Below are 25,064 nucleotides of genomic sequence, written 5' to 3' on the forward strand. Positions count from 1 at the left end.
TTTGAAATCTGATCCATTTGAGATTGTGATTGAATAGCTCTGATTTATGTGGCGGTGGGTAGTTATTTTTCCGTGATTTCAGCCAGATGTACTCAGGACAGATATACTCCACTGAATGCCACTGCCTAAGAATCACATCAGTCTCTCAAATGCCATGACATTTACAGCAGCAAAACCGTCACCTGCGTCCAAAGGAATGGGCTGTGGAGAGGCTGGGCAGAGAAACATGGAACTCAGGTTAATTTAAATAACAGCAAACACCCATGAGAGAATATGAATGATGTCATTGTATCAGAGAGGTTATGGATGAAGATTTACTTAAGGATGGGTGGTGTTTTGCGCTATGTTCCTTTGCAGAATTCTGCATATTCTGCACCATATCAATGTAAGTGCATCTTAAAGGTTTGTAATTCTTATTCTGGGACAGAACAGCAGGGGTCTCCAGAACTCTTCGGGCGTTCCCAGAGCTTTTCTGTGAAAGGTGTAGGGTGTATTTGGATTGTGTTATAGACTGACCCAAGCTGGCCTCACACCTGTCTAACACTTTAGCACCTGTCTGCTGTCCCAGAGGCAGTGAGACATGACTTACTATCTCAGACACAGAGCTGTGAAAAGATGAAGTCACGCTGGCAGCCACCACCTGTTCACTCTTCTGTGACCCAAGTTGCTAATTAGCAACATGTCTGTGCAGAATACACTAAAGTTTGTTTTCTGATAAAATAGCGACATTCTTTAGCTTTTTTTATTGACAAGGGACTTGGCCGTCATGCACGGTGGGTGTCTGTTTTTCATGTTTCATTAGGACAGCTGTAAGACATGCTTGGGAAGACAGACTAGATGAGTCTGTTTTAAGGTGGCTGCACACTGCCCAGACAATGCCCAACTAACCGCAGCAATTGGTTGCAGTCTTTAGAATGTTCAGGAAACCAACTCCCAGTCCCACACAGCCCAGGCAGTAGCTTAGTGGGCAGTAACCCACACTGCCCAGGCGGTAACTGACGTTAACAGAAATGGGTGGAAAAAGAGGACAAGGAGGGAGACAGCGAGAGCGAGGGAGATGCTACAGAAAACAGTAGAAGATGATTCAGCACATGATGTAAAAAAATCTTTCTTTTTTATGTTAGCAAACAAGAATACATTTTGTCATGAATGTTATGACTGTTTCTCTTCCACGCTCTCTTCCTTTTCTCTATCCCTCTTTCTCTCTCTCCCCCTCTCTTTTTCTCTTGCTCTTTTATAATATGCACACAGCCTTTTACAGTGGTTTTCAATGAAATATCCAGACAAAGGGAGTCTATAAATTTAGCAGGGTCCTATTTTGTGAGTTATGTCATTGCTCACAGCGGGCTCACAGAGGGAGCGAGTGAGTGAGTGATTCATGTGTCTGTGAACACACCCCCTTTAAAAAGAGAGCATGATGTCAACTCATTACAGACCCATCAGTATTCAAACAAACGCTGTGGCAACAGATTTGAATTATGCGGTCTTCTTTAAATCTAAGAAACGGGTCCCATAATAGTATGTGAATGTTAGACTCAGTGTCACACACGCTTGATCATTGCTGGTGTGGTTAAACCACACCCCTAACACAGTTGTTACAGGATTGTGGACTTGCTGATAGATTTGTTACTGGAAATGGCTAGGGTAGTCTCAGAATCTTCCTGTCTTATTGGCCTTGGTTGGTTAAGGACTGAAACACTGACTGCATGGGCAGAATAATCATCATGGTTTTACTGTAAATTGCACATGCGAATGCTAGTGACCCTCAATACAAGAGTGGTGATGCAGTGTACAGTTCCCCCTACTGGTCAAACACTATAACAGCTGTATATTAAGCTGATTCTAAAGTAATCAGGGTCTTTTAATTAGATCAGACGGTAAGGTCTTAATTAGTTTTGGGAATACACAAAATAGTGTATTAGCTCGACAATCACATCACATTTCCTGGCATGTTTTTTGGTCTGTGCGGTGCCAAAGCTGACACGTTGTGTGTGTGTGTGTGTGTGTGTGTGTGTGTGTGTTACAGGCTGGGGATAAGCACTACCACCCCACATGTGCCAGATGTGCACGCTGTGACCAGATGTTTGGTGAGGGAGAGGAAATGTACCTCCAAGGTAATACACATACTGTCTAATAATGTCTTTTATTTGTCTAGCCTTGTGTCAAATTTAGTTGCCAGTTGCCTCAACAATACGAAAACGAATGATCCAGTTTTAGGATGCTGCAGTCTTATGTACACATATTTGTACTATTAATTACCCATTGCACACCCTGCTTTTCCCTCCCAAAACAATGTGTTGCTGGCTACACCAGTAATTGTGCATATGATAGGTATACACAATGCTTTGGAAACATAATGGAGCTCAAACACAACTAGACTGGGACCATTTTAACGCTGCTTTTTATTATTTTGCAGGCAATATATTTGTTTCACGTAGTCGCATCTTTATTGCTGTGTCTCACATCTAGTGTAATCTAATAACGTCATGGAAAGGCTTAAAGAGCTGTGTCAAGAGACCTGACTGTGAGAATATCGCCATGGCGATGTATTTCATTTTGTGATTGGTTGTCATGATGAATGGTCTGGCCTTGAAGATGCCTCAGAGGAACATCTTCAGAGACCCACAGGCGTACAGAACTCTTATCAGATTGTACAGCACATGGCTACGAATAGACAGGCCAATACATCTGCTCTCTCCAAAACTTTGGGTCTGTGGACGTTGGTTGGCTTTAGTGTTGTTTAACAGGGGAAGAAATACAGCCAGCATTTCAGCTTCAACTTAAGTGTATTGCACTTCTGTATTGTAAATCATTGTAGGTTTTGATACACAGCCATAAACACAATATTGTGAGAGGACGTTTTTAAATTCAACCGACAATTTAAATGCAACTCATAAGCCGTGAGCTTACACACTTAAGTTTCAATATCCAATAATGTTTGAGTTAAGCTGCTCAGGACAAGCCCATATACCACATCAGTAAAGATGTATAGCACAATGGATGTTTAAATACTACATAAACAGTGCATATAGTAATCAGTACAAATCAAAGTCAAGACTGACAAAGCATGGTTCATGCTATTGGCTTTAGCTCAGTACAGGATCTTATCAACAGCAGGCTTTATGTAAGCCAGTGATGCATACACTGCTTAACATGCTACTGCAAATCAACTACAGAATGAGGAGTCTTGCAAAAAACAGTGTAATTTTCCTACCAGTGCAGTTCTAACTGTGAGCCTTGATTTTCAGTGCAGCAGTGGACCTCTGGATGAATGAATTAAAGAGAGATGACTCACCTCTCCCCTCAGTTTTATACAGCGCCAACGGATGTAGTAAAGAAAGTCCAGTCACTGACAGGGCTCCATTTAGTGATTTACCATACAGTATCCCTGCACTGCAGCCAGTATTCACATAGGATTTATGCTCTGCTGGAAACGGGGTATGGTTTTAAGAGACAGACGTATTACCCTCCTTCATTACGATGGAGAAAGTACAGACATAAAGGAAAGAAGAATCAGCTCTCTGACTCATTCGCCTGTCCTTTTGTCTCAGAACAATGGCTGAAGTTTACTTCTGAGAGGAAATTGTTGTTGAAAGTTGGATTTCGATTATTTTGCAGTTATCTTTCTTATGACTCTGTTCTGAACATTGGGCTAAAGCGTTCTTTTACTATTCATGGATAAGAACTTTCAATTCCACTTAATGAAGCTCTGTTATTCTTTTCTGGTGGAAATCAAATTTAATTTGCACACTTTTTTGATGTGTCGGCCTTCGAATCCAAAAGCCATGGTCAAGATGAGTTTGTGATAATTAGAACGGGCTTCATTTCAAGATGTCTCTATTTTAAAAACTTTTATTAAATTCCACTCACAGTTGAAAGAAAATGAACATTTACTTGAAGCGCTCAAATGAAGTAAAAAAATTCCACACCCACCCGTCTCTACATTTAGCAAACCAAACTCAACTGCAAACCCTGTCCTATCAATGTGTATATCATTCTCAGAATACTTACATCAACAAATATTAATCACACAATTCACATTGTCTGAAAGATTGCATACATTTTGCAAAGTAACTACATTTAACATTAAATATTTAAAACTCTCTCTCTCTCTCTCTCTCTCTCTCCCTCTCTCTCTCAGGCTCTACCATTTGGCATCCTCCCTGCCGACAGGCAGCTCGTATGGAGGAGAAGAGTAAGGTAAGACCTGATGGCACACATGTTTAGCTAACTAAAGGTCAAAAAGTCTGCGCTTCCACACTTCACAAAAGCCAAAGCTCACCTATCCTCTGAAAAGTAAAAGGCTAAGACAGCCCTGAAAGGATTTTCCTCCTCATACATTGTTATTTTTCACCTCAAACACGGCAGAAGTGACTCAAGCTGTTATCCACTGTGACTTTTTTTTTTTTCGCTGAACTTACTCTAAAACACTGTAACACACGAATAGTTCCTTTTTCACCCGACTGGTAAAAAGGGCAGTGTTTCTGTTTGGACTAGTGGTAGGTTTAGAGGTTTCTCTCTGATCATGGTGAGGGCCAGTATTATGTTTTGTAAGACAGTAATAGGTCAGGGCCTGGGACTCATCCCCTCTATTGTAATGCCCATCTTCCTCCCAGAAGCAGGTGCGGATACAGCCCAATGACCTTCGTCTCAATGTACCTGAGCAGGTTTGTGATATGTAGCCTGCCCCTCTCCCTCTCTCTCCAATGCATGGGAGTCCCCCTCCTGCTTTCAGCTCAGTAGAACTCACTGGGTCCCTGTCTGAACCTGACAGGCCGTCGTAGACTACTGACTCACCAACCTGATCATGTGATCAGGTTAAAGTGCCGATTGCATTGACTTGTGTTTCTGTTAAGTTTGGAAGTCTGGCTATAAATGACAAACAAATAAACAATAAACAAACAAATGACTGGTATCACTCGTGGATGCTTTACTAATGAACCACCTGATGTTACATCATAATGGTGTGCCAAGAGACAGACAGCTATTGCCTTTGGACTGTTTTGACTGGTGTTTATTAGTAAAGACATGGCAAGTGTGTTTGCCATTGTAAGCTCCTGAATAATAAAATCCTCTCTCTCTCTCTCTCTCTCTCTCTCTGTCTGTCTGAGTGTATAAATATTGACCCTGTTTCTTTGTCTTTCTTCAGGTGACGAGGACTTCCTCTGAGAGCATCACCTCAGCTCCAGCTTCCAGTGCATCAGGCTCACCAAGCAGAGTTATCTATGTAAGGATCCAAAACATCATGGACACTCTTTGTGTTTGGCCTCTCTTAGAACTGTCAGTTCATTCATCTGTAGTCTCATCCAGTCTCAGCTGCATCACCATCAGTGGGCCACCAGGGGTTAGCAACATCACAGTCGACTAGCTTCAGGGACTGTTTGAGTACGTACGGATCCGCTGTTGTTGCTCACATTGTAATTATTCTCTCTCTCTCTCTCTCTCTCTCTCTCTCTCTCTCTATCCCCTTTGTATCAATCTTTCTCAGGCAAAATTGGGTGATGAATTTCTAGACTATAAGGACCTTGCAGCTCTTCCTAAAGTAAAGGCCATCTACAACATTGACCGACCTGACATGCTCTCATACTCTCCGTATATCAGCTACCCTGCAGATGACAGGACTGGAGAGGTAGACAAAAATATATCTGTCTACACATAAACACACACACACACACACACACTCATACATTCTTACACACACACAAACATATACACATTCCAGGTCTCTTCATAAAAAAAGATTTTCTCTTTTTGAACCTCTTGTAATCATGTCCCTCTCTAGAGTTTGAAGAGTTTATTATTATTAAAACCATTGATGCCTCTCTAACAAATTTCTCATTAACATTAACATATACATTTATTTTTCTATTCTGCTTTTTCCATTTGCTGGCTTTTGTTGAGACTAGATTGATACTTAAGATAATGCCCACTGATACCATTCTGACTACGCATCACATAACTCCATATTGCATGTGACTTCCCGTGATCTCATCTTACTCATGAGCTCTCTCCCCCTCTTTGTTTGCAGTCACCACAGTTGCTCACACCTACTCCAACAGAGGTAAAGAGGAAACGGTGGGATATCAAACCACCAGACCACAAAAACGCTGTGCTCTCTCTCATATATGTCTAAACAGTCACTTTGAATTTCAGGAGCTAACATTGCAGAGTGGTGTGCTTGTGTAACTCGTGTGAAGTTCTGTTTCTGTTGTTCTGATGCTGTGAAAAATGTTGTTGTTGGTATTAGTAAAACACTGACTGATTATTGATTCCATTCCATGTCACTTCATCATCCCTATGCGTGTGTATAGATAGATGTATGAATATATATATAGACAGATAGATATATAGATAGATACCACGGTGGTGACTTGAGAGGTATGGTCAGTGAATGTTGAAAGTTTTTGATTTTTGATTTTACTTTTCAATTATGACTGTCCTTTTACAGGGAGAGGGGGAGAAGTCGCCCCGACAGAGGAGGCCATCAAGTCCCAGCTCCACTAGCTCTTTGGGAGGTTATGGTCGCTACACCCCCTCCCGCTCACCTCAAAACTACAGCAGACCAGGTATCTTTTCCTCTCTGGTATCATCCACTCTGCAGCTCACTTTCTTGCAAACAAAACTCTCTATTGTCTTCTGTCATGGTAACAGTATCCACGGAAATCATGCACTCTTCTAAGTTTCCCAGAAACACAATGAGTGGTGATATTTTTCTTTTTCACGCTCCTTTCCTACTTGCTCCACCCTTCTCTTCACTGTAGTTTCCTATTTTCTTTTTTTCCTTTGTTGACTGTGATGCTGTTCGCTACTGTGGAGCAGATTATACAGTTATTGGTGAACTGGTCAACAAATACATGCTTTGTATAGACAGAGTTTGTTTGACTTGATCTACATCAGGGGTCTCAAACTCCGGTCCCGGAGGGCCGAGTGTCCACACCTGTTTTCAAGGTGAAAATCAACAGGTAACTAAGAGGTGAAAGCAAAAATCAGCAGGACCCCGGCCCTCCAGGACCGGAGTTTGAGACCCCTGATCTACATAGAAGATAAGGCTATGTATCATATCTTAGTAATATACTCTGCATACAACACCAGACATGCTAAAGCCCTATACAGAGGCATGTTGATCACTTGTCCCTATTTCCTTTTTTGTGGCTGCTCTGCACAGAGCCATATCAGGGTGGCAGATACACTCCACAGGCTGGAAACTCCAGCTCATTGCCTGTGTACCCGGGGGGTAGGTATGGTGTTTCTGGTGGTGCCAGGGACTCCTCTACGCTGCCCCCAAACTACAGTAGCGTTAAAAACACTCCACAGGCAGGGAGTGGCGGTGTCTCACTGCCCCTCAACCCCACCACCTTGGCTATGCTTCAACAGCACAACTACATCCCCTACTTCAGAGGTATCTGAACACAGCCTGTGTAGACCCTGGCCCCATTCCAATCCACAACACACTGTCTCCCTGCAAATTGTACTGTCTGAGTGTACACTTCGGAATGAGTCTTCAGTCTTAGTCTGAGAATGTCTAGTACTTGGATTCTGTTTTTTTTTTAATTATGACAATGAAGGTTTTTTTTGTTTATTTGTTTGTTTTTTTAACTTGCGCTCCCATCTCCAATTAGGCTCAAAAGTGTCCAGAAAGTGGGAGCCCAGTGAAAGTCTCTTGAGCTCAGTGTGTTGGTGGATAGGGATGATGCCTAGGAGTGTGTGTAGTGAAATGGGCTGTTTTCCATGACCCCACTGCCCCCAGCTGAGTCAGCCACAGCTGGTGTAATGATGAGATAAAGTAAACTCATGACTAGTCACCAAAGCCCTCGGTATTCTCAAACCACTGCTGACTTCAGCTGATGTAACTAACTTTTCCTAATGCAACACACATTGATATTTTTGTTTCATTTTGTTGAGGACAACAACAAAAAAACTGTCTTGATATGCATGGGTTTGTTGCTTAGAAAAATGAATCACTGCAACACTAACAGACCACTTAGTCTCTTAGCGAATTCCACAGACTGAAAAGAAAACCATACAGAGTTCAACTGGGTTTCAGTAATGCTAGACCTAATGAGCGATTAGATTTGGCTCTAATCGCACAGATGTGAAAATTGTCCTTCGCCCTCCCCTTCCTTAAACAGGAATTCATACAGGATTCAAACAAGAACCAATCCTTGAAAGTAAGCCTAGGACGTCTCTGCACCTCAATTTGCCTCCTTACGGTAATGACTGGGACTCATTAGTCTCTCTGTGCATCTCTTTTGGTGTAAATCAGTTGTGTTGGATTTGAGGTGTTCATCAGGGTTCAGTCTTTGGACCACTTCGTTTGACTTGCTTGTAATTATTCTTTGTGTCCATGGAGAAGTTGTTTTTCTTTTCCTTTTTTTGTCATCAAGTTTGCCAAGTGGTATTGCATGGGACTCCTTTGGACTCATTTTTCAGCTGAAACTGTAATTTTCCCTTGACAGAGGGTGTGGATTTTGAGGAGAATATTTTCAAAAAAATGTAAATGTGGTCATTGGTGTTGTGCTTTGTTAAGTGGGATGTAACATTAATCAGATGTTTCGTTCTTGACTCTCAAACAGTGATTGCCTGTAATTAATGTGTTAGTGTTTTTGCTGGGTTTTGTTTTTCTGCTGTTTGTATAGTTGTTGCTGTTGTTGTTGTTGTTGTTTTTCTTAACCCTGTACATCCTTTGTTGACTTGTTCATCTAATCTTACACCTTGACAGAATAACATTTATTTGTAGGTTTGTGTGCTGACAGGGTGAGGTCAGAACGACTCATGAGATGTATGCCGTGAGATTTTATCTGTGGTCAGAGAGGAACTACGTTATTGTTTGTGTACTCCTTCCAACAAGAAATCCGGGAAAAGAGTCACTCAGCAGCAAGCTGCACCAAAACCTTGACAGGAGTAACTTGAGCCAAACCACATGGGTGAAATTTTAATATCTACCGTCTTCCTCCCACTAGTCCAGATTTAAAGGAGTCTTATCAGGCGGCACTTAGAGGCATATGTCTCTGTCTTTTTTGGCTGGCTAATGTCTGTATGAATCTGCGTCACCCAATTAATCAGGGATTAGTTTCCCATTAGGGAATGTCACCTTTATCACACTGATAACATCCAGCTCTCTATTGTGGGCGGAAGAACAAGAAAGAAATGAGTAGAGAGAAAGAGGTGAGGATGGAGAAATAAAGCAGGAGAGTAGGAGAAAGGAGTGAGACTACGGTTGAACGTCTGTAAATCACTCGTGCGATCCTGTCACTGTGGTTTCTCTGCTAGACGGGCTTAAAGATGGAAAATAAAAACTGTCAGCAGTGTATAAAAAAGAGAAAATGAGAAAATAGTCAAGGCTGTAATTCTGAAGTTTGTTTGCCAGTGGCAGTGACACACAACTGAGCTTGTTCCATAACAGGCCTAACAGTCTTTTAATGAATATGACCATGTGTTCCTTATTATTTGATTATTTATTTTGCCCTCTCTTTTTAGGTTTAAGGTTTGTGTTCCCAACACAAGCAGTTATAGCCAGGCAATAATAATATTTTGCAGTAATACTCTCAGACACAATCTGCATGATAAAAAAATATATATGTTTCATGTGGTGGTTCAGAGATGAGGAAATAGAGAGAGTTAGGCTGATATATAAAACAGAGACAGTAACAGTTATAACGTGATCTATAGATGCATAAGAGAACTTGGAGAGAAACAAAGAATCCTTGAGCGCCGTTGACACAAAAAGCCCAGCACAGTAACGACATTATCGTGGCGCTGTATCACCTTAAAAACCAGCAGCAAAAGTGTGTCCCACATCAGCGTGTTAGGAGAAGCTTTCTCAGCTGGTCGGCCTGTAACGTAGCCGAGGGCGAATACCAAAGACCATCTCTCCCCACAACCAAGTCCCTACCCCCTTCTCCCCTTCTCCCCTGCCCCCCTGCCCCCTCCCTCACCACAGCCCCTCTCAGCCAAGAGAACCTCAGTGATTTGTGTACGTCTGAGACACCAAAGACTCTCTCCAGCTCCCTAAACTCCAGATGTGTGGAGGAGTTTCCCCGTTATGTTCTGTGGACCTTTTTACTAACAGCACTTTTGTGTACTTTTGGAGTGTGTATTTTTGCAGTTCAGTGTGTGTGAGCATGTGTGTGTGTGTGTGTGTGTGTGTGTGTGTGTGTGTGTGTGTGTGTGTGTGTGTGTTTGTGTGTGCGCATGTGTGTGCGAGTGTGTAGTGTATGTGAGTTCACTGTGTATTGCGTAGACGGATGTGACCCAGTGTGTGCGTTTGTATGTGTGTGACTACTTTTGCTCTTGCAATCTGCAAATTTGCACAGTCTTTTGTTACACTCACAAAGGAGAAAGCAGCTATGCTGACTCACATTACAGTCTGGTCTTCTTCCATTCTCCATCTCTCTCTCTCCCTCTCTCTCTCTCTCTCTCTCTCTCTCTCTCTCTCTCTCTCTCTCTCTCTCTCACTTTATCTCTCTCTTCTTGGTACAGTATTTTTTTAATCTTTATATAAATATTTGTTCACCCTGGCTCATAAAGTGTTGGTGACTTCATGATTCAGTCTGCTTGTGACACAATGCATTGTGAAACTATTTGGTCATAGTGACCATTAAAGTTCATCACCCATCTGCTCTCAACATGAAACAAACACATAAGGGGATTTGTAGATTTGGCCAGAACATCCATTCACTTCTCAGTCTCCATAAGTTTCCAAATTTGTTACCAGCCAACTGTGTAATGCCAGAGGAATGTATAAGACAATCTTTGTAGATGACTGGATCATTGAGTTAAACCATGTTAAGGCTTAAAGAATAAATGCAGTGTGACTCTCTTTTTAACCAACCTACTCCCCTATTTACTGCTCTCTGCATCCCCCTCTTTTTGCACATGGAGGTAGTGAAAGTGGGCGGAGTACCCCCAGCCTTTCCACCTACTCTGATGGCAAGTCTCCATCCTCCACCTATGTGGCTGCCCCCAGGCATTTCCACATACCAGGTAAGTCTAGCTTTCTGCTGCTCTGCTCTGAAACCACTCTCAACTTAAACCGCTCACTCCCCGCTGTTTTTCTGCCTGTTGCATTTACACTGTCTGACCTGTAACCTATGTTTGTACTATGCTCTCCTTTTTGTTCTTGTTCTTGTTCTTGTTCTTGTTCTTGTTCTTGTTCTTGTTCTTGTTCTTGTTCTTGTTCATGCTCTTCTCTTCTCTTCTCTTCTCTTCCCTTTCCTTCCTTTCTCTCTTCTCTTCTCTTCTCTTCTCTTCTCTTCTCTTCTCTTCTCTTCTCTTCTCTTCTCTTCTCTTCCCTTCCTTCCTTTCTCTCTTCTCTTCTCTTCTCTTCTCTTCTCTTCTCTTTCAGTGATATCTTTGTGCTGTTTACCTTTACATGTTGTTATATTGTTTATAACAGAAGATGTGATATCAGTTTGAGCAAATACATAAATTGATATCTAAAACATCACTTTCAGTATATTTGCAGATCTCATACATTATACTACATAAAGTCACAAAGCCTATGTCTTGCAGCGTCATCACTCTTGTCTTGTCAATAGCTGTTTGACAGGGTGGGTAACCTTAAACCATGATTTCAGTGCTGTTGGTCATATTAGAAATACTCTTGATGTATTATATTTTACAGCTCATTGCTTTAGGCCCAGGATCAAAAGTCACTTTGTTCCAGTCGAGAACAAAAAGCTGTCACTCCCAAAATGTGCCATGCCATATTTGGGTTCAGTGCAAATGAATAAGACTGTTGATCATGAGTGTAATGTGTTTTCTACACATTGTGTTTATTTATTTTGATTTTATTGGGGCTATTGTTTCTCAGTGCTGGCACTGACTGAAAAGACTCATGGAATGATCCACATGCATTGCGTTAAATGCATTTCCCCCCCCCAAAAAAGAGCCCAACTTTAATGTATGGCAGTTGTTTCCACACTGCTTAGGCTCTGAAGTAGAGTGAGGTAAAGATGGCGTAAATGCACTAGTGAGACAGACAAGTTGTGCCAGTTGTTAAGAATGATGCAGTTTTGTCATTTCAGCTGCTTTGTTTACCCTCCACTGTGTTTCCTTTGAGGGAAAAGCTTATTTGGCGATAGTGTTTATATCACTTATCCTATGCTGTGATCCATGATATTATTCAAAATAGTAAAAACATAATTGGACTTAGGGTTGTAAATAGTTCCAAATTTGTTGAATTTCCACTGGAAACGTTGGATTGAATTTGATAGGCATCAATCAAACTCCGTTGTTCTGAACTTTGCCTTTGAATTTCCAACTTTCATTAATTTCCAACATAAATACAGAACTCTAAATGACAACAAGAAGCAAAAAAACTTGTAAGGTTTGACATATGAACACTGACTTGCCAAATCTGATATAGCTACAGATGTTCCATGTTGAAAAAAAAAATGGAAAAAAAAAACCCATTTGCATATGCTGCCCTTTTCTTCCACCCCCCAATAACAGCTAACTCATGCTTCTTTTTTCATTTTCCTCCTTTATTCTTTCTCCTTCTTTCTTTCTCGCTCCACCTCTCAATTCTGCTTCTGCCATGATCTCTCTTTTTCTCTCTGTCTTCCATCTTCAGAGACTAAGGTCAAAGATAATATCTATAGAAAACCCCCTATCTACAAACAGCATGGTACAGTTCAGTCTTCTTTATAACCATGTCTCTCTGCATGTTGTGGTGCATGACGCCTGTCACCATGGTGCTTGGTTGTCATGGTACCCAATCACTTTTGTTCCTGTACTTTTTTAGCCAGTGTTTCCATTTCAGGCATTACAGTGAGAACTTTATTTTGACAATGTCATAAGTATGAGTGTCATTAGCAAAACCAATAGCAAGCCCAGTGAGGGGTCAAAACTTTCAATTTGAACCAGTCATTTGCATTGTTATTGGTTTTGCTTTAAGCAACATTTTGAACAAAAGTTCTAATTCTATCACACTATTCTCGTCCAGCTGGGGTCATAAAACTGTTAGTTCCTTTGAGATTATTAAACCTCAAAGGTAGTTATGTTTGTGGTTTGTGGTTTGTGGTATATGTTTGTGGCATAATGTATGTATTGTATCATTTCTCAAATGTGTCACATTTTCAAATTACTAAATATGGTTTACATGGACTTTCAATTGGTCAACGACTACACGCTTCTCTGGTAAACAGCCACACAATACCAGCCCAGACATGAGAGCAGTCAACAGCCACTGCCTGGTTATTGGAACAGAATGCCTGACAGGGAGACTCTAAGTTGTGGCTTTTTTTTTTTCACATGAGTGTCTTGGTCGTTTTTCACTCTTTTTTCCTTCTTACCCCTCTCTTTGTGCCTGTTGTTTATGCATTGCTGTCCTGTCATTCACAGTATGTCATTAGACCATGGTTTTGTGAAACAGCTGTTAATCAGTGCCTGTATACCTCACAGTGATTGGTTGGGTGTCTTTGTATATCATTTTGATTTGTCAGGCATTTTTGTACACCATCTTGTTTGGTTGAAAGGTAGTTGTGTTTCTCCCTGTGACTGTTTTGTAGAAGTTTGGATCTTTGGGCTAGTGTTCCTAATCATCTCTGTTATTGTTATTGTCTCTATGTCGTGGTGTATTTTTCTTTTATAACTATTTTTTTATGCACCTCTGTCCTTCAATGTACAGTGTGTGTTTACCTTGCAAATTACATTTGTGTTGTATTGTCCATGTTTATGTACATGTCTCTAGTATCTCTGTTGTTGAACATTGTACGTCATCTGTATGAACGGTCGAAGGGGCATAAATACAAGATACATAAATGTTTTTAACAATCACCACTGTAAGAATGTATAATATATCCTACACCTTGATGTTTTTTTGTTTGTTTTTAAATCTGTTTTACAGTAGTGTGCCCTGCATGCTGTGTTCTGACTTTTGCGTCTCCTGTAGTATGAGTGACCGGAGACCTTATGTGTGTTTTCACCCATGTGATATATGTTATTACTTTACTGCTCTGCAGCCTCCAGAACCTCATGGCAAGATGGAGATGATATAGACAGAAAGGTGAGCTCTCAGTTAATCTACTCATCTGATCATCCATCCTTCCACTCGTCCATATCTGTGTACCTCTGTCATTTTATGTATGTAAACGAACGTCCATGAATCCATACACTCATCCACATTTTTCATACCCTTGTTGTGTATGTGTGTCTGTAGACCAGAACCAGTTGGATGATACTGAAGAGTGAAATTGATGGACAGTCACCGGACGGCATTGACCCCAGAACCTCCACCCACAGTCTGCCCACCGACACCACTCAGCCCAGTGAGTGACCAGCCTGTCACACCCACACACCTCTTACCTAATATAGTACCATTCACCAAGATAGTAACCAGTCAGTTGCTGATCATAGACCACTCAGTCCAGAAGCTGATCAATCTGAGAGCACCTCACTCAGTCAGTATCCCCTGAGAACTAGCTTCATAATTATTAATAATTAACTTAATAATATTTTGTCTGACAGGTGAACACAATGTTAAATATGTGCTGTTTGAGAAAGATAGTGATATTCAGTCCACTGTTGTTGTTTATCTGCCTGTCTTAAACAGATTTCCCTTACAATAAGTCTGCTTCACTACCAGGATATGGGAGAAACGGCATTTATAAGGTACTTTGCACTCCTCCAAGTGACACAAACACAGAGAAGAAGTTTCTTCTTCTTCTTCTTCTTCTTCTTCTACATAATGATATGCAAGTAACCCCTGTAGTGCAGTGGGTCTCTCTCTCTTCTCTGGGTGTGACCACTGCGGTCATTCTGTCTCAGCTCAGTGGAATCCTGTTTGATTTGCTTTGAGGCTGAGCTGCAGGGGAATATTTTCTTATCCAGCATATGAATCAAGTCATATCACTGTGCTTCAAAAAGAGGAAGCATGGCTCACAACATGACCCGAGAATGTGTGTGTGTGTGTGTGTGTGTGTGCTGGGGGTGCGGGTGGGGAGGGGGGTGTGAGTGTGTTAGTGTGTGTGTGTGTGTGTGTGTGTGTGTGTGTGTGGAAAGGTTTAGTAAGGGTAATGGTTGTATGACTTTGAACATATTCTTACCTCACACCCTGGCTGTTCTCCAGGAGCCCATTTCATTTTATCTGGCATCCGCACAGAGAGCAGATCTGTCTTGAACAGCCTGATTAAAGAGAGACTGAATGTATCTGTTAGCAGCTTTGCTTGCATCCCTACAGATTCGACCCACATTTAAATGAGATCATGATTCAATTAGCTCTCTGTCCCAAACTCACTCTGTGCTATCAAGAGCCTTGAGCAATTTGACTCCTGTACACTAGGTGGTAGTATTTCTTAAAAGCTCTTCATTCCACAGTTTAACACACAGCTGGGAAGAAAATGCAATCTCTGCCCTTGGCTGCTGGTTTAGTTTAACTTTTCATTTCTGTTCTCATTTTCATTATATATGAAGGCTATATAAGATAAAAAACAGAACTGACGTCAGATCAGCCATAGATGCAAAGGTGCAACAGCATCAAAGGATGAAGTCGCTGGCTTTGCCAAGCTTTTGACCTTCACTCTCAGGAAATGAAAGAAAAGCAGTTGAAACAGGCTAACTTTATGAACTTGCTGTGAGACCACCCTGGAAGGAACACACACAATATAAATGCTGTAATAGTTCTGTTGTTTGTATCAGTGTGTTTCACACACCGTGCAGAACCAATGACTGTTATTTATTTTAATGGGAGATGTTCAGCCCAGTGTGAGTATGTGTATTTGATGACTGTATTGTGGTGAGTCAGGACAGAAAGAATGAGGTTTGATGGGAATTGTGAGCAATGGGCCATAGCTGTGTCAGACGCAGTGTGTGCCACACACAAACTGACCCGAGAAAATCAAGAGGAAAGATCAAGAGGAAAGAGGGGACAATGTCCTTTAACAGGACAACAGTGAAATGAGACATGGTCCCAATAAGATTGAGAAATTTTCTTTAGTTGCTGTCGCAGAGGGCATGAACTGGAGTAATGTGAATGCACTGAATGAGTTGTGTATCTTCATGCTTATATGGAAAGAGTGTTGAGATAGAAGAGTTCTGTGGTGTAGGTGGTTGAAGGTAATGTTTGAAAGATCTTGGTTTGCTCTACCCTCCTCAGACAGCCGATCTTGGTGAAGATGACCCTGACCAAGAGTCCAGCTGGGGGGGAACGAGAGGTATGTGTCTGTATGAAGGAGGGGGTTTGTAGGCATATGGCATCTTAGCTTTAGTATATTTCAGTGGTTTATTCCGTAGAAAAAGGCTACAGAGGAAAATAACTCTGCCAAACTCATAAATGTATTGTTTAAAAGACTCTGTGCACGCGCGCGTGTGTGTGTGTGTGTGTGTGTGTATGTGTGTAGTTGGGGGGAATTATTCAGCCTTTGATGAGCTGTGCTTGAACATGGTATCAAAGACAGTATAATTTGAGTGTCCAACCATGGTCATGATTTAATAGGTTGCTTGATGAAAGAATTTGGTATAAATTAATGTGCTCTCTCTCTCTCCCCCTCTCTCTCTCTCTTTCTGTTTTACTTTCTCTCTCTGTCTCTCTCTCTTTCTCTTTCTTTCTTTCTTTCTAACCCATCGTCAATGTGCTGCGTTTTTATCCAGAGTACAAAGTAAGTTGATCATGTATTCTCGTATTGCGAGAGAATTCCAATTAAGGTTTCTTTAATTGCTGTTTCCATTATAATTATGGATATGTGTAATGTTCACATCAGTACATTTAGTCATGTTCTGTGTGGAGCACTGAAGTCTGCAAGTGTGCATGTGTATGTGTGTGTGCATGTGTGTATGTGTGTATGTGTGTGTGTGTGTGTGTGCGCGCATGCGTTTGTATGTGTGTGTGTGTGAATGTGTGTGCGCGCGTGTGTGTGTGCGTGCGCGTGTGCGTGCGTGTGTGCACGTGTGTATGTGTGCGTGTGTATGTGTGTGTGCATGTGTGTATGTGTGTGTGTGTGTGTGTGTGTGTGTGTGTGTGTGTGTGTGTGCATGTGTGTTTGATACAATACATCACGTGACTTAATTGCCTGATTTTTCAGAAATTTGTTTTGCATCAAAAGCAGCTCTGTTCACTTACTCAGTAATTACCAGACATTTGTTAGGCACAAACAAACATTATATAAAACACAAGAACTTATGAGCAGCACATGACCCAGTTAGCAGAACCCTCCACGTCCATTACAGCACACTGCCAACCATCTGAAATTACTCCACCTCCCCTTTCTATTGCACAAGGTCCAATCGTTAGATCTGCCCAGTGCATTTACCCATCATAGGCTCAATACCACTTTTTCTTGGACTGTTTAGTTGACCAGGAATAAAAAAAAAAAACATTTTAATGTATCGGTCCAGGATTGGAATATTCAACTGTGCCCTCAGTACAAGCCGATATTCTCCATGTAACACACAGGAGGGGATGTCAGTTGCCAAATGTTCTGTGTTTTTGGTTTGGGCTTAGTGCTTTGTTTGCTCAGGTGACTAAGCCTTTTTTGAGTAGTATGCGCAGCCTGGTATAAAGTTGGAAAGAAAGGCTATTGTACCAAATGGTTATTCCATATTGCATAACATTGTAAGTACTTTACAGAAAATACCTTAAGTACTTGCACTAAAGGATTAAAACGTGATACATAATACTACAACAAGAAAGAGTCAAGTCAATGAAAGTCACCAAATATTTATAAGTTTCTTCAAGTTTTGTTGTTGTTGTTTATTGTGTATACTCATCAGGGGAAGGCAGATATTACATGGCAATTTAATCTCCTCAATTTTTTTGTTTTTTTGTTTCACCACTTAACCGTACTGTCTGTGCTCTATAAGTGAACACACAGTTTTGGTGTATGTGTGTTTTAGGTATATCCATATGACATGCTTAACCGTATTGTCTGTGTTGTTTAGGTAAATACATTGTTTTGGTGTATGTGTGTTTTAGGTATATCCATATGACATGCTTAACCGTACTGTCTGTGTTGTTTAGGTAAATACATTGTTTTGGTGTATGTGTGTTTTAGGTATATCCATATCACATGCTTAACCGTACTGTCTGTGTTGTTTAGGTAAATACATTGTTTTGGTGTATGTGTGTTTTAGGTATATCCATATGACATGCTTGCCGTTACTCACAGAGTAAGGGTGAAATTACCCCGTGATGTGGACCGCACCAGGCTGGAGGTAAGAGAGGAAGAGGAGATGTGTTCTGCTCCCATGTCTGAGTTTACCTCTGTATTACTGAAGTCAAGAGACTAATCAGCAAAGAGTCCAGCCATATTAATGTCTAAATCAGGGACACCTTTAACTGCCACAGTTCCTGTGGCAAATTTGAAACTGAGAGATCTGTTGCAGCCCAGTCATTAATGTGAAAGCTGAGTGATACTTTTCCACATAAATCTGTAAGTGGGTCAGTGAATAATAGAAATTAAATGGGTTTTTTTTGTTGTTTTTTTTTGTTTTAACTGTCGCGGATGGCTGTGTGTGTGTGTGTGTGTGTATGTGTGTGTGTGTGTGTGTGTGTGTGTGTATGTGTGTGTGAGTGGGTGGGCAGAGTGCTAATGCCTAAACTCTGCTGGACATCAGCAGTTAGCTCCAGCAGTGCTTGCTTATTGCATTTCAGCAGTGTTTACTGGACACCGAAGGAGTGTTATCACTGGCTCGTTATGGGAGTAGAGGGGATGTGGCTGGCAGTCAGTAACCTCAGCTTGAGTTATGATGTCCTGATTTATCAGCCCTTTTCCCTCCTATTGTGTGTTTGGAATGACTGTGGTCTGCGCATGAGTGTATGGGCGTGTTTTTTTCTATGAGTGCATATGTGTATGTTGTAGATGTCAGTGTTCATGCAAGTTCATGTGGGGTAAAAGTGTTTTAAAATTGTTTCCATATTTGTGGGAGATTTACACATGTATGCGTTAGATAAGGAGTTGTGTGCTATGTGTGTGTGTGTGTGTGTGTGTGTGTCTGTGCACATGTTTGTTTATGTGTATATGTATGTATATGTGCATGTTTCACATGTGTATGCATCCATGTATGTGTGTGTGTGTATGTGTGTTTGTATGTGTTTATGTGAGGTTGTGTGTGTATCGAACTATGCCCTTATGAGTTACACTAATATGATACTACACTACTTCTGAATCACATTTCATTGTCAGTATGTGTAGAGAATTCTCATGGGAAAAGACTTACAACATCCAACCAATAAAAAAAAAAAAAAAAAAAAAAGATGACAGTATAAAACATATTGCAAAACCATTGCTTTTTCCCAGAGAACCATAAAAGACCGAGGCATTTGCTAGTATTACTCTACCACACACATGAGGTCTGAACAAATAAGGATTTATGCAAATCCACTAAGGAACACTCTAAACCCAAACATAAGCTCCCAAGTTTTTAACCCCAGAATTCTTTTTACATTGTTGACAAACACTAATATTCGCTCACAGTCTCGTACGTTGACAGAACCGGTGATGAAGCGGTTTTTGCGTTCCACGGGGGAGCTTTAATTCTACATCGTTTTTTAGCCATTCCTTCCATTTTTAATGTGTGGTGACTGATGATGCACGTGGATGTTGTTAGCAGGGCAAACACAGGACAATTAAAGGCAAATGAAGTCACCGTGCGTTTGACTGCTGAGTGGCTTTTAACGAGCGTGATGACAGGGAACCGTTGTTTTAGGCCTTTACAGAACACTGATTATGTTATAGAGTCCATCCATCTAGTTGATGAGCTTCCTTTTCAGGTTCTGACGAAGTGCTGCCACGGTGCTTGCGCATCTGTGTAAGCGTTCAGTTACACACAAATGCGTGTGATAATTCCTGTGCCAGCTCATTTGAATCTGTAGATGTTTAGACATGACCCAGGCCATAAGGTACGACCGCTTTGAGCCTCGTGTGATGGTTAACGTTGTCTCACACTGGGCTCGCTTGCTGAGAGTTATTCGAGTCTGGACTTTCTGCTTGATTGGAGAAAACCTTTGGAGCATTGCATCTCATTTGATGCGTTAAATTTCAACATAAGATTCCCTCTCCTAGCGGTCCAATACAAACACCAAACGATGTCTAGGGTTGTGATGGATTTTGACTCATTTTTCAAACAGAGGTTCCTAAAAAATGCAAACGTAAGACATCTGTTTCATGGACTCTTTAGAGAGAGAGAGAGTAAGAGACACAGAGAGAGAGAGACAGACAAACTGTGTCTGTGTGTGGGTATATGGGTGTGTATGTGAAAGACAGAGAGTGTGTGTATATGACTATGCTTGGTTCTTAAGGCCAAAATTTATCCGTCTTGTGTAAGTTGAACCATATGGCGAGACACATGAATGTGAGTGGACTGTTGCTATGGAAACAAGCATATTGTGAAAGAAGAATCACTACAGAGGGGTGATTACTATAGAAACATATCTAGTTATTGTTATGGTAAACAACATGTAACTAGTTAGATGCCCTTTTGTTATGATATTTTGATTTCAAGTTCTGTTGTTCACAGTGATACGGTTTGGGCAAGAAGGTACTATTCAATTTAACAAGAAGAGTTTTGGAAATGCCTGAGTTCTCTCTCTTTCTGACTGAACAGTGTTCATTTGAATTTTTGCTGATATAACCTGTTATTTAGTGCTGAGCAAAGAGTTGAACTGACTATCTGCTGTTGTCGCTGTGTAACTTTTCAGAGGCACTTGTCTCCAGAGGAGTTCTACCAGGTGTTTGGGATGACTTTGGAACAGTTTGACCGACTGGCGTTGTGGAAGAAAAACGAACTGAAGAAAAAAGCTCGCCTCTTCTAAAAAAAAAAAGAAGTCTTGTGTCATCCACCCTGCTTGCGAGAGAGGATTAGTGAAGGAGGATATATCCATATATATATATATATGCATCTCTATTCTGCTGCAGGCCTGCTGTCCTCTCATCTCATCATGCCGTGGGAGAGATGCTCTCACAACATCACTCTAACGCTGACCAACCTTAACCACCTGCAGAACAACTCTCAATAGGGATGACACACCACCTGGCATGAATGTTACCGCTTTGACAGACAGGGAGGAGAGATGGAACTGTCATGTTTCTCTTTCTCTCTCTCTCTTTCTCTCTCTCTCTCTCTCTCTCTCTCTCTTGCTGTCGCTGTCTCTCTCTTGCTTGCACTCTCTCTTCCTCTGTCTTTTTTGTGATGTCTGCTTTGTCTCTTTTCTCCTTGGCTAAACTAAAAAGCAGATAAAAAAAACACACACACACGCACTCTTCTCTACTGTTTTGTACCTTTCCTATAAATGTCAGTCTTTTGCTCTCTTTGTACCACTTTGTTAATGAACTCTGCCTTTCATACTCCCTGTTACTCCTTTCTGATCAATGTCTGTCCTTCTGTCATATGTCTCTCTCTCTTCCTCCTCTCATATCTGCCTGTTCCTCTCTTTTTACCCTCCTCTGGGCTTTAGCTGTGTCTTTCCTCCTCTCTCTCCTGTTTTCACACCTCTAACTTTCACTCACTTTCTATCTTTGTCTCTCTCACTCTCTGTCTTTCTCTCTCTGCACTTATTGCAACCTGTGTTTAGCTCCATCTTTGAAAGGGTGGGATCAACATGGACTCTTAAGATATCAGACCATCCAGATCTATACCTTACCATGCCCTGTCCGTCTGCTCTAGCATGCCTAGGCCAAAGACCGTCAGTCAGACCCAGCCACAGGCACAGCAACTAACATGTCTTCATTCATCGCTCTCACAACCAGTCTCAATGCACCTTATTCCACATTCTACTCACTGCATTTTTATGTATGATCGTAGCTCCTCTTCCAAAGCTAAGGAATCACAAATGAATTTTTTTTGTTTGTTTGTTTGTTTTGTATCATTGGTTTATTTTCTTAGCCTGAGATGATTGCCATGCAGTAACCTAAAAGGATACATTGTGCGATGTGATAAAAGGAGAGATTTGGTTCATTGGAAGCCTGACCATTCTCCATAGGCACTTCTGTTGGCTAGAACTAGCTAAGCAAGGGTCATGGAATAAACTTAATGAAACAAAGTTTTAAAAAAAAGGGTAATAAAAAAAACAACAACATTTTGTCGAGCATGGAAGTTCCAGACATACTCTTAGCTTCTTTTCCACTAACATCATATAGTCTGGAATGCGCTCATATCAAAGTATTTCAGATTATTTTTATACTTCTATTTTTGTCTCGTGCAACACCCACCCACTGTTTAATCACCATGGTAGGGTGTTTGCAACATGACTGTAGCGTTGCGACTTTGTTTAGACTCACGTAGCATTTAACCAAGCTGACACAGACCTGCAGCCAGCACTGAATATGCATGCAGTTGACTGACACTTCAAACCAGATATGATTGTGTTTCAATCTTTGACTGAGATTATATATCTGTGTGTGTGTGTATGCGTGTGTAAGTGTATATAGAAAACCTATTTGTCTATTGTAGCAGTGATCAATACATGTGCTGCAATACACTGTAAAGTATAGTCATTCAGTCCAGCAGTTTTAAATGGAATAATTATCTACCGTCTTTTGCCAATGCCATTTTGTGAAAAGCTGTGGTGTATTTTTTTTTCTTTTTTTTTTTTTTTGCCAACACACAGGATGTTATGCATGAAAGAGAGAGAGAGAGAGACTTATACGTGTTCATTCTGGAGGAACTGGAACACTCATGTTTGTTTTTAAAATGCCATTGTTATTGAGTAACTTATTCAGAATTTCTTAATCTTAGAACTACATTGATTTCCCAGATTTTGTTAAATGAAGAAATCTTATTTAGTTGTTGATGCCAATATGTGTGCACATGTACATCCACACCCACAAATAGCATTTCTTTGGAATAACTTGCTTTTTTGTTTTTTTGGGGGTTTTTTTTCCTTTAGCAATACTAACTACTCTCAAAGGTTACACACAGTGCATCTACCTTTTAAGGGAAATCCCTAACAACACCTAAATCTGCAGAATTACGTTTACTTTTTCATTGCGATGGAACAAAACTTAAGTGCTTTACTGCACAGCAAAACAACACATCGTATATAAGACTGTTTTAAATTCATCATTGAATGTTGACAGTGAATGTGCACAAATCCAGATGTGCTTTTCAAAATTCAATACTGTATGTGTTACACAGCCACTGCCGGCCATATTCCTGTTTGTGTGTGTGTTAGTGTGTGTGTGAGTGTGTGTGTGTGTGAGTGTGTGTACATCTATGTGTGTGTTTTAAGGATGCTTCCCAAATGCAGACACCATGTTATGTTGCGGGGAACAATTGTGCTACTCTTGTTTGAACAGCTGTAGAAACAAGGTTGTGTGTGTGTGTGTGTGTGTGTGCGTGCGCGTGTGCGTGTATGTGTGTGTTTGCGTGCGTGTATGTGTATGTGCGTGTGTGTTTCTGAGAATCTCAACCTCAGTACCCTAGTAGATCAGACCAGATAAATCAAGCGCAGATCATCAGTGCAGTTGCTCAATCAGCTACCCTTTGATCCTGTAACACAAACAGTGCTCGCTCCCAGAGACAACACACCCATACAAAGGCCATACTACTTGATCTGAGGACTGGGGCTTCACTTTTGCTTAGTTTGGTCCAGTTTGTGTATTATGAGACTCTGGATTGCCTTTAAATTTATTTCACTTCCCGATGTGCTCTGATGCAGTCAGGGATTACTGTTTCTTATGCTAAAAATCTTCATGTAATACTAATGTTCTTGTTGTACAAGCATGAGATGGAAATTCTTTACTGTGGACTAACAGGGCTTGAAGTAGATGTGAGAGATTCCTGTAACCAGTAAAACAACAGATTCAAAACAATGTTACCAAATATGTTTTATTTTGTATTTAATATGGTATTTGCAATGGGTTTTTTTTTCTTTCAGCACCATTTTACAGAGGTATTTTTGTGTTGCCACACGGAGTTTCAGTACACTAGTCATTAACACTCGTTGCCAATTAATAGTATCATGTTTTGGTTTTTGCACTGTGTATGCAAACAAACAACTGCGTAAACATCTGATGCAACATTAGGCCTATGCTGTGATTTTATGTAGTTGTGGCTGTGCAGAACTTATGAATTATACATTTAAAGATTTAATACAATACTGTTACCAAGCCTTTTATTGGCTCTTTGTTTTGTTCTGGCTTGTTATTTTCATTTTTCTTCATTTGCTTTGCTGGTTTGCAAGAAATACCGATGATCATCTTTCAATAAATGTTTCATTCAATCATGTCAACTTGGTTTACTTCTTTTTCTCTGAGAGCAAATACCCTGAGTAATGTATCCACTGCATGTAAATATGGATAACAGATAGATAGATAGATAGATAGATAGATAGATAGATAGATAGATAGATAGATAGATAGATAGATAGATAGATAGATAGATAGATGTACATACAGAGGTCTAAATCGGTGTTTAGCTCCTGCCCTGTATCTTTTCATATAGATGAATGAAATGAGTTATTGATACAAGACATTATTTAAAAAAAATACTACACTCCACAGACGGGATTTCCGCAGTCCAATAGATTGTCAGCGTTCATTATAGTGGTAGCCTGAAAATACTACGAAGCAGTACTACGACAGCAACCCTTTCCATTTAGCCCTCGTGTAGTATCGAGCGCACACGCTATCAAATGTCGAAGTATCTCAGCCAGAAAAACGAACCCGCCTCCATCCCTCAGCTATTGGTCCAAGACTGGCCAGCCCTGCTGTCAATCGAAATTTGCTTGACAGTTTGCTTTAGTTTGGACAGGTCCCTTAGCCACAACGTACATCTGTGACTGCGCGGACAGACCGACGCGCTTGCATGGGAGCAGTGTTATTCCCAGTAGTTAGATACGGGCGCACACTCCCAGTAGCGACATGGAAAACAACAATAAAGGTGAGCAGTAAATATTTTTTTTTTTGGTGATGACAATGTGTATCACTCACAGTATCTTGTGTTGTGAATAACATTCACAGATCAACATACTGTAACTTGCGGCGATTTTCTTTAGTGTGCGTCACATTGCTATTAGTACGAAGTTTATAAACCTATTCTGTTAAAATTTCAGATTGAAGTTTGACTGTGCTGTTCAGCAGCACCATTCAAACCACTTGAAATAAAATGCCTCAAACGCTTATTAAATG

General features: G+C 40.8%; 1 protein-coding gene across 1 annotated transcript in view; it reads left to right on the plus strand.

The window, feature by feature from the left end:
• Positions 1-20,838, plus strand: part of ablim2 (actin binding LIM protein family, member 2) — a 45,935-nt gene extending 25,097 nt beyond the window's left edge. Inside the window, exons 7-21 of the mRNA XM_030773719.1 lie at positions 2,027-2,114; positions 4,142-4,200; positions 5,150-5,227; positions 5,489-5,629; positions 6,449-6,583; positions 7,315-7,399; positions 10,882-10,983; positions 12,575-12,628; positions 13,965-14,008; positions 14,162-14,270; positions 14,555-14,613; positions 16,097-16,154; positions 16,591-16,598; positions 18,070-18,150; positions 20,636-20,838. Of these exons, the coding sequence (XP_030629579.1) occupies positions 2,027-2,114; positions 4,142-4,200; positions 5,150-5,227; positions 5,489-5,629; positions 6,449-6,583; positions 7,315-7,399; positions 10,882-10,983; positions 12,575-12,628; positions 13,965-14,008; positions 14,162-14,270; positions 14,555-14,613; positions 16,097-16,154; positions 16,591-16,598; positions 18,070-18,150; positions 20,636-20,749 (1,215 nt within the window). The 3' untranslated portion in view covers positions 20,750-20,838. The remainder of the gene's footprint in view (positions 1-2,026; positions 2,115-4,141; positions 4,201-5,149; positions 5,228-5,488; positions 5,630-6,448; positions 6,584-7,314; positions 7,400-10,881; positions 10,984-12,574; positions 12,629-13,964; positions 14,009-14,161; positions 14,271-14,554; positions 14,614-16,096; positions 16,155-16,590; positions 16,599-18,069; positions 18,151-20,635) is intronic.
• Positions 20,839-25,064: the final 4,226 nt, after the last annotated feature.

This window comes from Chanos chanos, chromosome 5 (assembly GCF_902362185.1).
Source record: "Chanos chanos chromosome 5, fChaCha1.1, whole genome shotgun sequence".
In the NCBI taxonomy this organism is placed as follows: domain Eukaryota; kingdom Metazoa; phylum Chordata; class Actinopteri; order Gonorynchiformes; family Chanidae; genus Chanos; species Chanos chanos.